The 13,976-nt window shown below is 42.5% G+C and overlaps 1 protein-coding gene across 1 annotated transcript; it reads right to left on the reverse strand.

Moving 5' to 3' along the window:
- Nucleotides 1-9,612: 9,612 nt before the first annotated feature.
- Nucleotides 9,613-11,326, reverse strand: LOC309517338 (putative olfactory receptor 2B3). Its single transcript, XM_082196476.1, has 2 exons — nucleotides 11,252-11,326; nucleotides 9,613-10,844 (listed from the first exon to the last, which is right to left on the reverse strand). The coding sequence occupies exons 1-2, from the start codon at nucleotides 11,308-11,310 to the stop codon at nucleotides 9,887-9,889; spliced, it is 1,017 nt and encodes a 338-aa protein (XP_082052602.1). The 5' UTR covers nucleotides 11,311-11,326; the 3' UTR covers nucleotides 9,613-9,886.
- Between the last annotated feature and the right edge of the window lie 2,650 nt (nucleotides 11,327-13,976).

Consider the following 13,976-nt stretch of genomic DNA (forward strand, 5'->3'; position numbering starts at 1 on the left):
CTGTGCTTCCCTTGCCTTTTAGCCAGGCTTTGGAGACAGAAAGTAGCAAACTAGAGGCAGTTCTGACCTGCCACTTATAAGAAGCAGCTTCAGAAGAAGTACTATGAGCAACATCATGGGAGTGGTGCTTCTAGGACAAAGGTGAATTTGTGAAGCTCCCTTGTTCGGGATACTGCCTGGTGTTTAAGAAATCTTGTTGTCTTTAATGCGTTGAAATGTAAGGGGGGAGGAGTTGTTTGTTACCATATTTCTCTTTTGCTATGTTATGTTGGATTATGAAATACCGTATTTTTTGCTCTATAAGACGCACCAGACCACAAGACGCACCTAGTTTTTGGAGGAGGAAAACAAGAAAAAAAATATTCTGAATCTCAGAAGCCAGAACAGCAAGAGGGATCGCTGTGCAGTGAAAGCAGAAATTCCTCTTGCTGTTCTGGCTTCTGAGACAGCTGCACAGCCCTGCATTCGCTCTATAAGACGCGCACACATTTCCCCTTACTTTTTAGGAGGGGAAAAGTGAGTCTTATAGAGCAAAAAATACGGTAGTTTCAGTAGTGTTTGTTTGAAATGCTTCCGTTTCCTTCTTGCATGCCACTTTGAGCATGATTTGAGTGTGTGGAAAAGCAGAATACAAATAAAATTTTAGAACACTGTCTATGATGAATTTTAAAAAATGTTAAGACAAACATTCGGGGGAGAACCCTGAAGCCTTTCTGTTGGGCATTCTGACAATCAGTATCCGCAGTGATAAGGAAAAGGTGTTCTGGTATGCCACAACTGCCACTAGAATGTTGATTGCTAGGAACTGGAAAGGGGATAAGATACCAACAAAGGAAGAATGGCAAAACAAGCTGTGTGAGTATATGGAATGGGCAAAGAATGACAGCGGCAATTAGACAACAACCAAACCAAAAACTTTAAAAAATAGTGGGAAAAGTGCAAAAGAATATTTGGGAAAACATTGTTCGCAAATCATACCCTTGATATGTTTCGAATAAATTTCACAAAGTCAAAATTCACATAGATAAGTTATATACTATGTAATAAAAAGATAATAAAGATAAACAGCACAATTGAATAGAAAAATAAGAAAGAAGAAGCTGTAATGAGGTGGTCGGAAATCACTGGTGAAGAATTATGGATGTTGTTTGGTTTAACTATGTATACAGTATATGTAAAAATAAAAATAAGGATTGGAATATGTAAATGATTAACAAATGAAAAATCGAATAAAAAGCATTAAACAAAAAACAAAAAAATGAATGAATGAATGAATGAATGAATGAATGAATGAAAATGAACAGAGTTTTGGAAATAGATTGTTGCTATTTTCTCTGGCTATTTCCCATGTAGCTTGGATATGGCTCTGCTTCAGTGACGAATGATCAAAAACAAGGAGCGTTCTTCCTGCAATTGTACCCTGATTGGTACCACCAGTATTTCGGGATTCTCCAGTTGCTGCTGTTTTTCAAATGGACCTGGATTGGTCTAGTTACTTTACATGCTGACAGTGGAGAAAGGGTTGTCGAGGCCATTCTTCCCAAGTTTTCCCAGAGCGGCATCTGCTTTGCATTTATTGAATTTTATCACAAACTGGCACATTTTTCAACTGACTTTGGAGAAATTCTGGAGAATACGATGGAAACATACATGGTTATTTTGAGGAGCACTGCCACTGTTGTGCTTGTCCATGGTGAAATTCAAACCATGATATTTCTGAGAATGTTTCCTGTTACTTCAGGCATTGTGGACACACCAATGAAGACAGCAGGTAAAATCTGGATTATGATAGGTCGCATGGAGTTCGTTTCACTTTCCTTTCAAAGAGGTTTCGACATAGACATAATCCACGGTGCTATGTCCTTGGCGATTCACTCAAAGGAGGTGTCAGGATTCCAGACATTCCTTCAGTTGAAAAATCCCAATTTGGAAAAAGGAGATGGTTTTCTCAAGATCTTTTGGCAGAAGGCATTCAACTGTGAGTTCCCCACCTCTGATGGAGATCATGCTAGTGGGGAGGTCTGCACCGGGGATGAGAAACTGGAAGCACTTCCTGGATCTGTTTTTGACATGAGCATGACTGGCCACAGTTACAGCATGTACAATGCAGTCTATGCTGTGGCACATGCTTTGCAATCCATGCGGTCCTCCAAATTAAAAAACAGAGTGACAGTGGAAAGAAGGAGATGGAAGCTTCCGAATCAACAACCATGGCAGGTAATGTCTGCAGCAAAAAATATAGGATTCTTCATTCTCTTGCTTTGCTTCATTTTGTACGTTGTAGAACATGATATAAAAAGCATTGGTCAAAGCAGCTGCAGTAATACATTCAAGTTCCACTGAGTGCTTATGGACCCCAACGTTTTCTTGGAAAATTAAAATGGTGTTGACTACTTCATCGGTGTCTTAACAGTGCTGTTCTACTTCCCATTTAACATGCAGAGCAAATCTGCTAACCTTGTGGCAGTGGCGTAGCGTGGGGGTGCAGGGGGGGCCGGCCGCACCGGGTGCAACATCTGGGGGTTAGGGTTAGGGGGCGCAAATCCACAGGTTAGGGGGCGCAAATCCACGGGTTAGGGGGCGCAAATTTCTTGCCTTGCCCCGGGTGCTGACAACCCACGCTACGCCACTGCCTTGTGGGACACCAACCAGGATGATGCTGCAGATACCCTAGGGCATGCTGCCCTTTCAAAGCTAGCACAGTGGCTCACAATATCTGTGTGAGGAACAACAGTCCTTAAGCCATGCAGACACTGTGTGTGTGTTTGTGTTGAGAGAGAGAGAATATAGGGGGGGACTGTATAAGTTTTTTTGTATATGACCTTCATTTCTTTTAAATTCCCTCCTTACATTATGAATTCATAGATAAATGGGGAGAAGCCAATAGGTTGTAGTTGTGAAGAAAAGGTGAATTCTATGTTAGGCATCTAGATGGAAAATAAACATTCGCAATGCCGTGCACAGTTACAGTCATCCCACCTCAAAAAGCATATTGCTCAACTGGAGAAGGCTTAGAAAAGGACTGCCAAAATGGTCAAGGGACTGGAGCAACATCCCTATGAGTAAAGATTACAAGCAGGGTGTTTCTTCAGGGGGAACTCACAGGAACTCAGTTCTGGCACCTCTCAGGTGGGCGTCATTGTCATTCTTAGAGAATGATGGAGGTATTCATGGTGAGTTCTGGCACCTCTTTTCCTAGAAAAATCACACTGGTTACAAGATCTGGTGCTGGTCAGGTGAGTGGGGACATGGTAGGTGTGTGTAAAATTATGTGTGGTGTTGGCAGGGGCAGCTCTCCAATAAGGCTCTCTGAAGGCACCTCCCTGTTTCCTGCCTACTTGCCCGTGGCAGTGAAGCCTAGTGGAATGCTCCCCCATCAGCAAGCCATGGTGCAAAGGCAAGAGAGAGATCACCCATTGGCTGTGATGATGACAACACAAATTAGGATAAATTAAAAATTGTACAACAAAATGGCAGAGGGAAGTTAAAATATATATTTTTGAAAGACAGAACCCCCCCACAACTCTGGGCAGAATGGTTCTTGGCTAAGTAGTGTGGGGGGGAAATGGTATTCTCTTTATTCTTTTGATTCAGCTTCAGCACTATCTGAAAGGAGTCTCATTTAACAACAGTGCCGGGGATGAAGTTTCCTTTGACCAAAATGGATACTTGGCCACTGGATTTGATATTATCAGCTGGGTCACATTTCCAAACCTGTCCTTCCTGAGAGTCAAGGTTGCAGAGATAGACCCCACTGCTTCCAAAGAGAAAGAATTGAACGTTTCTGTGAATAGCATCAGATGGCCCAGTGCTTTTAACCAGGTACAGATGATTCATTGTTTGGGACCACATGCTGGTGGGCAGTTCTAAACATGGGGGGGGGTCCATGCTCGTTCACACACAGTCATTTGTTTGTGCATATTCATGCACACTTTTGAAGAGGACAAGAACATGGAGGTGAGCACTAGGCTAACTACTAGTTCGCCGCTTCCTCCTCCTCCATATTCTATTACAATTATATAATCCTCCTCCACACGCATTCAAGGTGATGTACAAGGAAACTGGTTGGTTTTTTTTAGAGTTTAAAACAGCACACAGAAATAACAGAAATAAGAGCTACATTTAAAGACAGTACAAAGTGGACACCCGTGGCAGAACTATTCATCCAGCTTGGAAAACTTGTTGGAACATAAATATCTTCAATTGTTTCCAGAAAATGCAGGTAGTGGATGCTAGTCATGTCTTGACAGAGAGGCTGTTCTAATGAACATGGGAAGCCACACTAAAAGGCATGTTCTGAGTTTCTGGCTGGTGGACTCTGCTATTTTTGGAACTTCTTTCTTTCCATTTGCCATCTTCCCCATCACAAACCGTGAGGAACACTGTTTCTGTGAGGTGCAAGATATTTGCAATGAATCTCACGATGTGTTTCCTCAGCCCACCCCCTTTGGGGGAGGCAGCAAAGTTTGACAACATGCTGGGAGGAATGAAGTAGGAGACAGCCTTGGTGTGTGCCCATGTATATGTCACACTGAAGACCTCCAAGGGTCATGTGAAGTCTGTAGGCCCAGGGTGACACACATGTTCTGTAATTTTATGCAGAGGTGAGTAGGAGGATGCCCTATTGAATATTGCACACTTTACTTCCAAGAAAGCATGTGTAGAAATGGGGAAACCAACAACATGGTAAAGAATAAGCAACATATAATGAAGCAAACATGAGGGATTTTGTCAAGCTGTCAGAAATTAGTCAAGTGAGGTTTAAAGTGTTCTGGTGGAAAGACACTGGCCAAATCACAGAGGGAATGGAAATATTTCCTTGAGAACTATTTTCATATACAGGCTGAGACCATTTCATTAGGCCCCCATGCGCATCAGTGGAGCGCATATAAGTGCGCCCTGCCCCATTACGTCCCCAGTTCTGCCCCAGTCCTGCCTTCTTCTGGGTTGGGTCCAAAAGGATCTGTGCATCATCAATCACACATCAATTGGACGTGCTAAAATGATTGCCACTTGTACTAAAGACTGTGATTACAGTGGTACCTCGGGTTAAGAACTTAATTCGTTCTGGAGGTCCGTTCTTAACCTGAAACTGTTCTTAACCTGAGGTACCACTTTAGCTAATGGGGCCTCCTGCAGCCACTGCGCCACCACCACACAATTTCTGTTCTCATCCTGAAGCTAAGTTCTTAAGCCGAGGTACTATTTTTGGGTTAGCGGAGTCAGTAACCTAAAGTGCCTGTAACCTGAGGTACCACTGTATAGGCATTCTTGGGTTGTCATGTTTTGAAGAGCAAAAAAGAGGACACATTTGCCGACTTCTACTTGTAACTATGGATCACTATTATGACTCTTATCATGAAAAAGAGGACATGTCCTGGGGAAAGAGGGCATATGGAAACCCTATAAAGCACCATCTTGATATGTGGACATGATTTAATGAAAGCTTTGTCATAGAATCATAGAATCATAGAGTTGGAAGAGACCACAAGGGCCATCGAGTCCAACCCCCTGCCAAGCAGGAAACACCATCAGAGCACTCCTGACATATGGTTGTCAAGCCTCTGCTTAAAGACATCCAAAGTAGGAGACTCCACCACACTCCTTGGCAGCAAATTCCACTGTCGAACAGCTCTTACTGTCAGGAAGTTCTTCCTAATGTTTAGGTGGAATCTTCTTTCTTGTAGTTTGGATCCATTGCTCTGTGTCCGCTTCTCTGGAGCAGCAGAAAACAACCTTTCTCTCTCCTCTATGTGACATCCTTTTATATATTTGAACATGGCTATCATATCACCCCTTGTCAGGAGGCCTCTCTAAAGTATTACCAGTTTGCCATGCCAGTACCAGACAAATATATGGCCTAAATGCTGAGACATTAACCAATTTCACTTCTACACAGGTACAACCCATTTCATGGTGTAATGATGTCTGTCAACCAGGTTATAGCAAGAGAAAGAAGGAAGGGAAGCCATTTTGCTGCTATGATTGCTTTCTATGTCCAGAAGGGAAGATTTCAAACCAGACAGGTAAGAGTAGTCATGCCCATATTATTTTTTCCTCTAGGACATAGTTTTACATTCGTGTTTACAGACCCCCATTTCCTTCATATTTAAAAGGAATAGTTCACATGAGTGGAGAGAGTATAATATGGCAAGTGTGCTCTCATGCACAGCACCCAATTTCACCAGGAAAAAAATGAAATCCAATGAAAATAATTGCAAAAAATCCAAATATCAAAATGGAGGTTATGCTAATTCTTTTTGTAATGTTTAATAAAAGTTTGGCAAAAAACTAGATTTTTTTATTAAAAAAATTAACCAAACTCCAGACATCTACCGAGCTTCAGGTTAACTTTTCCTGTCTTCATACCCCCAAATTCTGGATTCTTCTTAAATCATTGCTTTGTGTAGATATTTTCAAAAAGAAAAAGTAACATTGCTTGAAAATTGTGTGAACTGATTTTGAGCTAGCATTTCTCATTCAGAGTTTTAAAGAGATGTTTCTGTAGTGCACTGAAGGCAAACTTCACTGCAATGAAAAATGTTTCTTTCCTTAGACATGGAGTACTGTTTGATGTGTTCGGATGGTCAATATCCAAACAAAGGCCAAGATTTATGCATTCCAAAGAATATCAGCTTCTTGTCCTTTGAAGAACCTTTGGGGATCACTTTAGCTGCTTTTACTCTTTCCCTTTCTTCCATCACAGCTTTGGTGCTGGCAATCTTCATTCAGCACAAAGACACTCCCATAGTCAAAGCCAACAACCGGAGCCTCACCTACACTCTCCTCATCTCCCTCCTGGTCTCCTTCCTCTGTGCTCTGCTATTCATTGGCCAACCTGAGAAAGTGATATGTCTGCTTCGACAAACCACTTTTGGCATAGTCTTCTCCGTTGCAATTTCATGTCTTTTGGCCAAAACCATTATTGTGGTTCTAGCTTTCATGGCCACCAAGCCAGGGTCCACTATGAGGAAATGGATAGGGAAAAGACTGGCTGCTTCTGTTGTTCTTTCCTGTTCCCTCATTCAAGCCACTCTTTGCACTGTGTGGCTAACAACCTCTCCTCCATTCCTAGATGTAGATATGTACACAATGGCTGAAGAGATTGTTTTGGAATGTAATGAAGGATCTGCCATCTTGTTTTACTCTGTCCTAGGCTACATGGGTTTCTTGGCCACTGTCAGTTTCACAATAGCTTTCTTAGCCAGGAAGTTACCTGACAGTTTTAATGAAGCCAAGTTTATCACCTTCAGCATGTTGGTCTTTTGCAGTGTTTGGGTGACCTTTGTCCCAACTTACCTTAGCACAAAAGGGAAATACATGGTGGCTGTGGAGATCTTCTCCATCTTGGCCTCTGGCGCTGGGTTACTGGGCTGCATTTTTGTCCCTAAATGCTATATCATTTTGGTTAAACCTGAGTTGAACAACAGGGAGCTACTGGTGAGAAAAAATAATTCAGACATTAGAAACTAATAACCCCTAATTGTGATATTAGTTATTGCTAGGCTTGAAATGCCTCCTGAACTTTGTAGCCCTATTCTGTTGATGTGAAAGGTTTTGAGGGAGAACCCCCTCTTCTTTTCATCAGTAAAGATAAAGATAGAATGTGTTAGCTATGCTTTATTGAATCTACATGCAATGTTTAAATCTTGGTAATACACCCCATTTTTTTAATCCAATTCAAATCATTGTTTCACAGTACAGTGGTTCCTCGCAAGACGAAATTAATTCGTTCCACGAGTTTTTTCGTCTTGCGGGTTTTTTTGTCTTGCGAAGCACGGTGTCGGAAAAGTTTTGGAAAAGCTTCAAAAATCACCAAAGTCTTCAAAAACCTCAAAAAAGGCTACCACACCGCGTGCTATGAGTTGCTCCTCGAAGTCAAGTCGCAACTGTATTAACGGTTTTAAGAAAAAGGAGACAAACTTGCAAGACGTTTCCGTCTTGCGAAGCAAGCCCATAGGGAAAATCGTCTTGCGAAGCAACTCAAAAAACCAAAAACCCTTTCGTTTTGCGAGTTTTCCGTCTTGCGAGGCATTTGTCTTGCAAGGTACCACTGTATCATTTATAGCTGCCGATTAGTCTTTTTTAAAAAATTGATTTTTATTAGATTTTATGAGTTTATAACAATACCAAATACATATCCATATAAAGAGATTTATCTGAATCTCACGACACCCCCCATCCCTTCCATGGGTCCTAATGTGAACATTTTCAACTACATATTATTACATAATCTGTATTTTATATCCATCCATATTGTCCATATTACCAGCTTCAAATTAGTCCTGATCTGCTGACAGGCACTGACTTCAAGCTTGCTGGTATTGGCTGAACTGCTGAGATTTTGTTGGGGAGTTCCACATTGCGGTCGACCCCTGATGAAAGCAAAACTAACACTGAGAAATGGAGCAAGTGTCCCCATATATGTAGAGAGAGAGATCCTCTTGTCTCATCATGCCTTGGGTGCATGATTACCACTTTCAAGGTGCCTAGCACCACTCGCTATGATGAGTAGGAAGCACAGCCTGATTTCATTCAGCCAGTCTCCTGTGGTTTACTGTACGAAAGGATCAAGAGGGACAAACTTCCTCCAAGCACCTTATCCTTGTTCTCACACTACATAAGCTGAAATCAATTTCTCTAGCAGTGTAGATTTTCCAGGGAATATTTACTCATACTTCCCCTGTTTGCCACTGGAGCTACTGGTGGGCACATTTGTACTAACAGGCACCACACTTGGAGGTTCCTTTTGTCACTCTCAGCCCTGGGTGAGAAGTTGGGTGCTTCTAAGGATGTGTAGGTGCTACTGAACACATGGACATGCATTACAGATGGGTTTTTTTTAAAAAAGCAAGACATGGTTTAGCATGACATCTTCATGAAGACCATGTTTTGCCTTTCCCCGTAAAAGTACTATGGTGTGGAGTTTGCCAAGATAGTTGGCTAGCCACCAGGAAGGATACCAACTTACAACTTTATTCCGCAAAGCTGAAGAAAAGCACGCCACCTTTTTCAGTTGGCAATACAAGATGGGGGAAATGTTGACTACTCTATGGAACTGGAAGCTTCTGTCTGCTTTTTGAACCTTCTTTTGTCAACAGCCTGATTTAGAAATTCTGCCCAGTTTCATGCCATGTATAGAAGTAGAAACTATGCAAAACTTTTCTTCTTTTATGCCAGTGTCTTCCTTACTTTAAGGCCTCCTTGACTTGATGGCCTCTTCTTGATGGCCATTAAATAAGAGGCTGCCCTATACCAAGCCAGAACATTGGTTCATCAGACTCTGTACCGTCTACACTAACTGGTAATGGCTCTCCATTGTTTCAGATGGGGATCCTTCATAGCCCAGCTTTGAGATAAAGGTGTTGGGACCAATGACATTGTGCACCCTCTAAGTCTCTTGTTATTACAAATAATTTGCCATAAAAAAACTTTTTGTGTAATATTATAAAACTTTTTTTCTTATTCCACCAAGTCTGATCATTTATCTGTCTATCTGTCATCTGCACAAGGTTTCCCAAATCTGGTATTCTCCAGATGTTTTGGACTTAAACAGCCATCATTCCTAATCATCAGCCATTCTGGCTGAGGCTGATGGGAGTTGGATTCCAAAACACCATTGGGGAAGGCTCTCTACACGATACTGGCAGTAGCAATCCATGGTTCCAGACAAGAACCCAGCTGTAACTGGAAATACCAGGGACTGAACCTGCGACCTTGTGTATGCAAAACATGAACTACTATCTTTCCCTTCTTTGCCCAACAGACCACTAATTGGATTTCAAGGCTGAACAGAGAATTGATATGACATGTGAATGCCAGACGTAAAAATCAATCCCTCTCAGCCCTTGGATAACATCCAAGCCAACATGCAGGATGGCAACACTCATCCTTTCTTCTCCCAAGACACTCTTTGTAGCAATTTGGCCACTGCCCCATGGACATCCTTGTTCCTCAAGGTATAAATGATAGGGTTGAGAAGTGGGGTGACCACAATGTAGAAAAAAGCAATTTTCTTGTCACTGTCTGGAGTTGTCCCCGACCTGGGTCTCATATACATAGAAATAACAGTGCCGTAGAACAAGGTGACCACTGCCAGGTGGGAAGCACATGTAGAGAAAGCTTTGCTCCGACCTGCAGCTGACTTCATTTGTAACACAGAAGACAGAATGAGTCCGTAAGAGGTCAGGATAACAGAAAGGGGCACTAGAAGGATAATCACAGCTGCTCCAAAAATGACAGCTTCCGTAACACGGGTGTCAGCACATGCAAGTTTCAACACTACTGGCATCTCGCAAAAGAAGTGATTAATGAGGTTGGGGCCACAGAAGGGGAAGCGAAGAGTGCAGGCCACATTCATCAGGGAGAGCAGGAAGCCACCTGCCCAGGAGCCTGAGGAAAGCTGCAACTGGTGCCACTTATCCATGGCAACAGCGTAGACCAAGGGCTGGCAGATGGCCACATAGCGGTCATAAGCCATGGCACCAAGCAGAAGAGCTTCGGTGCTCCCCAGGGACAGCCCAAGGTACATCTGGGTCACACAACGGGCAAAGGAGATAGCTCCATTCCCAGACAAGAGATGAGCCAGCATCTGGGGCACAGTGCAGGTGACATAACATATCTCCAGGCCAGAGAGTTGAGTCAGGAAGAAGTACATAGGTGTATGGAGGCGGGGGTCGGCCAGCACCAGCATGATGATAACCAGGTTCCCCAAAAAGGTAAATGAGTAGAATATGAGGATGACCACAAAGAGGAGAATCTGTGTCTTGCGGTGGTTGGAGAGCCCCACCAAGATGAACTCTGTGACGGAGGTGAGGTTCTCAAATTCCATTCTAGCCTCCTCCCTATAGAGAAAGGGCAAATGTAAGAGACCAGGCACAATGGGACAACCAGAGACTATCATCTCTCCCACAAACAGAAGGAAGGTTCTAATATGCTTCTAAATAATATGTTTTATCATTGATGTTCTGTAATTTGTTTTTAATGTTGTACACTGCCTTGGGATCCTTGGGATAAAGGGTGGTATATAATTTGAAACTGAAACAACAACAACAACAACATAGCAGGTGAATGCTCTTAGTTGTGAGGACCACCCCCCATTTGACTCTCAAATATTCTTAGGTATTATTCTTTTGCATGATGATTTAGATAGTTTAAGCTCTGTGCACCAAGGTACCATGTAATACAATTTGGACCATGATGCTGATTATGTGAAGAGAAAGATTTAGACTGCAATCCCAACCCCACTTACCTTGGAGTAATTCCCACTTTATTCTGTAGAGCTTGCATCTGAGTAGGCATGGCTAGCATTGCTCCTTTTATTATTTCAGTTGAAACATTTCGGATAAACAAAAATACATAATAACAAACAAGACACCTATAACAAAACTTGACTGTACACTTAGTTTCAGCGCTGCTTTTAAATGCACATGAAGAATGGGGGGAAATATTGAAGATAAAGAAACAGCAATAGGTCAACAAAGATGATGTATAGATTTTAAGTTACAGACCAAAAATGTTTAGATACAATATCAGTCCATAATGGACACTGGAGATCTGGAGGAAGGACTGCTGCCTGTTTTCGCAGGGAGAAAAAACCTGAAAAATGGGAACCAAATAACTGGGAATTGTTTTAGATTTAACCCCTCTAAGCTGCCTATTATGTTCCATGGCACAGAGTGCATTTATCAGCTTCAGCTGGTGGCCCAGCTGTGTCCCTGGGATAGGTGATAGCCTAACTTCTACCATCTATGCTCTGGTAACCTCTAGGTTAGATTACTGCAACATGTTATATGTGGGGCTGCCTCTGAAGATGGGTTGGAAACTTTAGATGGTGCAGAATTCAGCAGCCAGTGCTCACATGGGCAAGACTTATTCAGCATATAACGCCAATGCAAACATGTGTCCTTTGGGGGGGGTGTATTTCCTTTCTTTTTTTCCACTGTGAGGTGTGAGTAGCCACTTAACAGTTTCTATTTGGGGGGGCCCTCCAGATTTAGGTAATCCAATTCCTGTTTTCATCTGTCCCTGGTTTCTTCCTTTCTAAAGCTGAACTCTGTTGTGCTTATCTTAGAGTAGATCTACCTAAGATTGTTCTTCATAGCCTACTCATTCATATATATGTATATGATGTGTGTGTGTGGGCACACACACACACAAGCTGATTCAGTGGCTTGGAAGAAAAAGGGTGTTATCACCACTCTCATAATGTGCTGCCTGAGCACACTTTCCCTAGTGGTGGGGCTTCGAGTACTAAAGTACCGGGGCAAGCATTAGCACATATACTGTACGTCTCTGTGGGTTTTATTTAATTTCATGGCTACATTGTCCCCTTTATAGTTCTCAGATTCCGAAGAGCCTTTACTCCCATGCCTAGGTCTATCTGGAGGGCCACAGGTTCCCCAACACCGATTTAAAGGGTAGAATTGTGTCCTGAATTTTACTTCTAGAAATATGGCAACCCTACCACAACAGTCATCTAGTCCAACCCCTGACCTATCACGAAATGCTGGGAGGAAAACCTGTGCCAAAGCATTTGGCAAACTGTACCTCCAACTCAACAATTCTACCAAGTGTTCAGCTTACCTTCCTTTGTCCTCAGCCAGTCTGCACCTGCCTGCCTGCCTACTTACAACCAGCCTAGCGGATTGCACCACCTGTCAGCTTCTTCCTTGAATGCAGAAGAGAGAAGGATGGAACAAAACTGGAATTAGTTGGCTCTGCCTGTCATTGGCCCTGGCTCCATATACCTGGCTCCATATACCATTGGCCTCCCTACCTTTTGCCCTAAGAGTCTTAATGGGCACCAATCACCAGTTTCTCACATGGAAAAAGAGAAGTCAGAACAAAACAGGAATATGAGAAAATTCCAAAGTTAATTTCCTTGAGATTTGCACTGAGGCACGTTGTCTCTCTCACAAGAAGTGAAAATAAGTGAAAATTGAGAAACTGAATAGAAGGATATATTTTTAGAACCCTCCTGAAGGTGAAAACAAAAGGGAAGATGAAAAGTTGCGTGTCCAAACAAAACATACACCCCCTTTCATTCAGCACTAATTGAAAGTAACAAGCTTTCAAGGTGGAAAATATTAACATTAGTGACATACCAAAGAATCATAGAATTGCAGAGTTAGAAGGGACCACGAAAGTCTAACCCCCTGAAATGCAGGAATCTCAACTAGATCATATAAAACAGACTAGAATCATAGAATTCTGAAGCAGATAGTACTACCAAGCAGGTAAATTTCATCTTAAACAGTGAAATGACTTCCTTTTCTCCCCTCCAATTACAGAATATAATCTTACCTTCATGCTATTCCCAGATGTTCCTGATGTGGTGAGTTTATGTTAAGTCATGCAACAGCTGGCTGAGTTAGGGTTAAGCTTCTAACGCAACATATAGAAGGTTCACAAAGATGGATATTGCAGTGTCAAGGGGCTATTGGTGGAGGTCTTCTCTGTGCTGCTTTGAAATGGATGCTTGTGGCACAATCGTGGTGGCCATACTTCTCATGGCTAATCCCTCCATTAGGAGGAGGCAGGGAAAATCTAGATTTTACTAGCTTTAAAGTGGCAAGAACTGTCTGAAGATACTCTGATCTTTAAGTACACTGGGAGTCACACCAAAGAAACTTATGTAGCACATACGTACATCAGGGATGCTGCTGACGCTTAGCTTGTTGTCTGTTAGAGTCTCCGCTGGGAAGAGGTTGGAAGGAAATCGTGATGCCTAGATTTTTAAAGTAAAGTCCCTGAACTCTAGAGTTGGGAGAAAAACTGCTTTGTATCAGGTTAGATCACTGTTCCATCAAATAACTGTGGTGTTGCAAATTTGATTGAAGCATCTTCTACTGCCCTACCTGTGAGGGGTCTGCTCAAGTCTAGCATTGGCTATCTCGACTGGCAGCCAATCTCCAGACAGATGACCTATTGCCACTTAAAGGAGATGCTAGGGATCTTAGACCTGCAAGGCGTGT

This window comes from Podarcis vaucheri, assembly GCF_965113315.1.
Source record: "Podarcis vaucheri genome assembly, chromosome: 13".
Lineage (NCBI taxonomy): Eukaryota > Metazoa > Chordata > Lepidosauria > Squamata > Lacertidae > Podarcis > Podarcis vaucheri.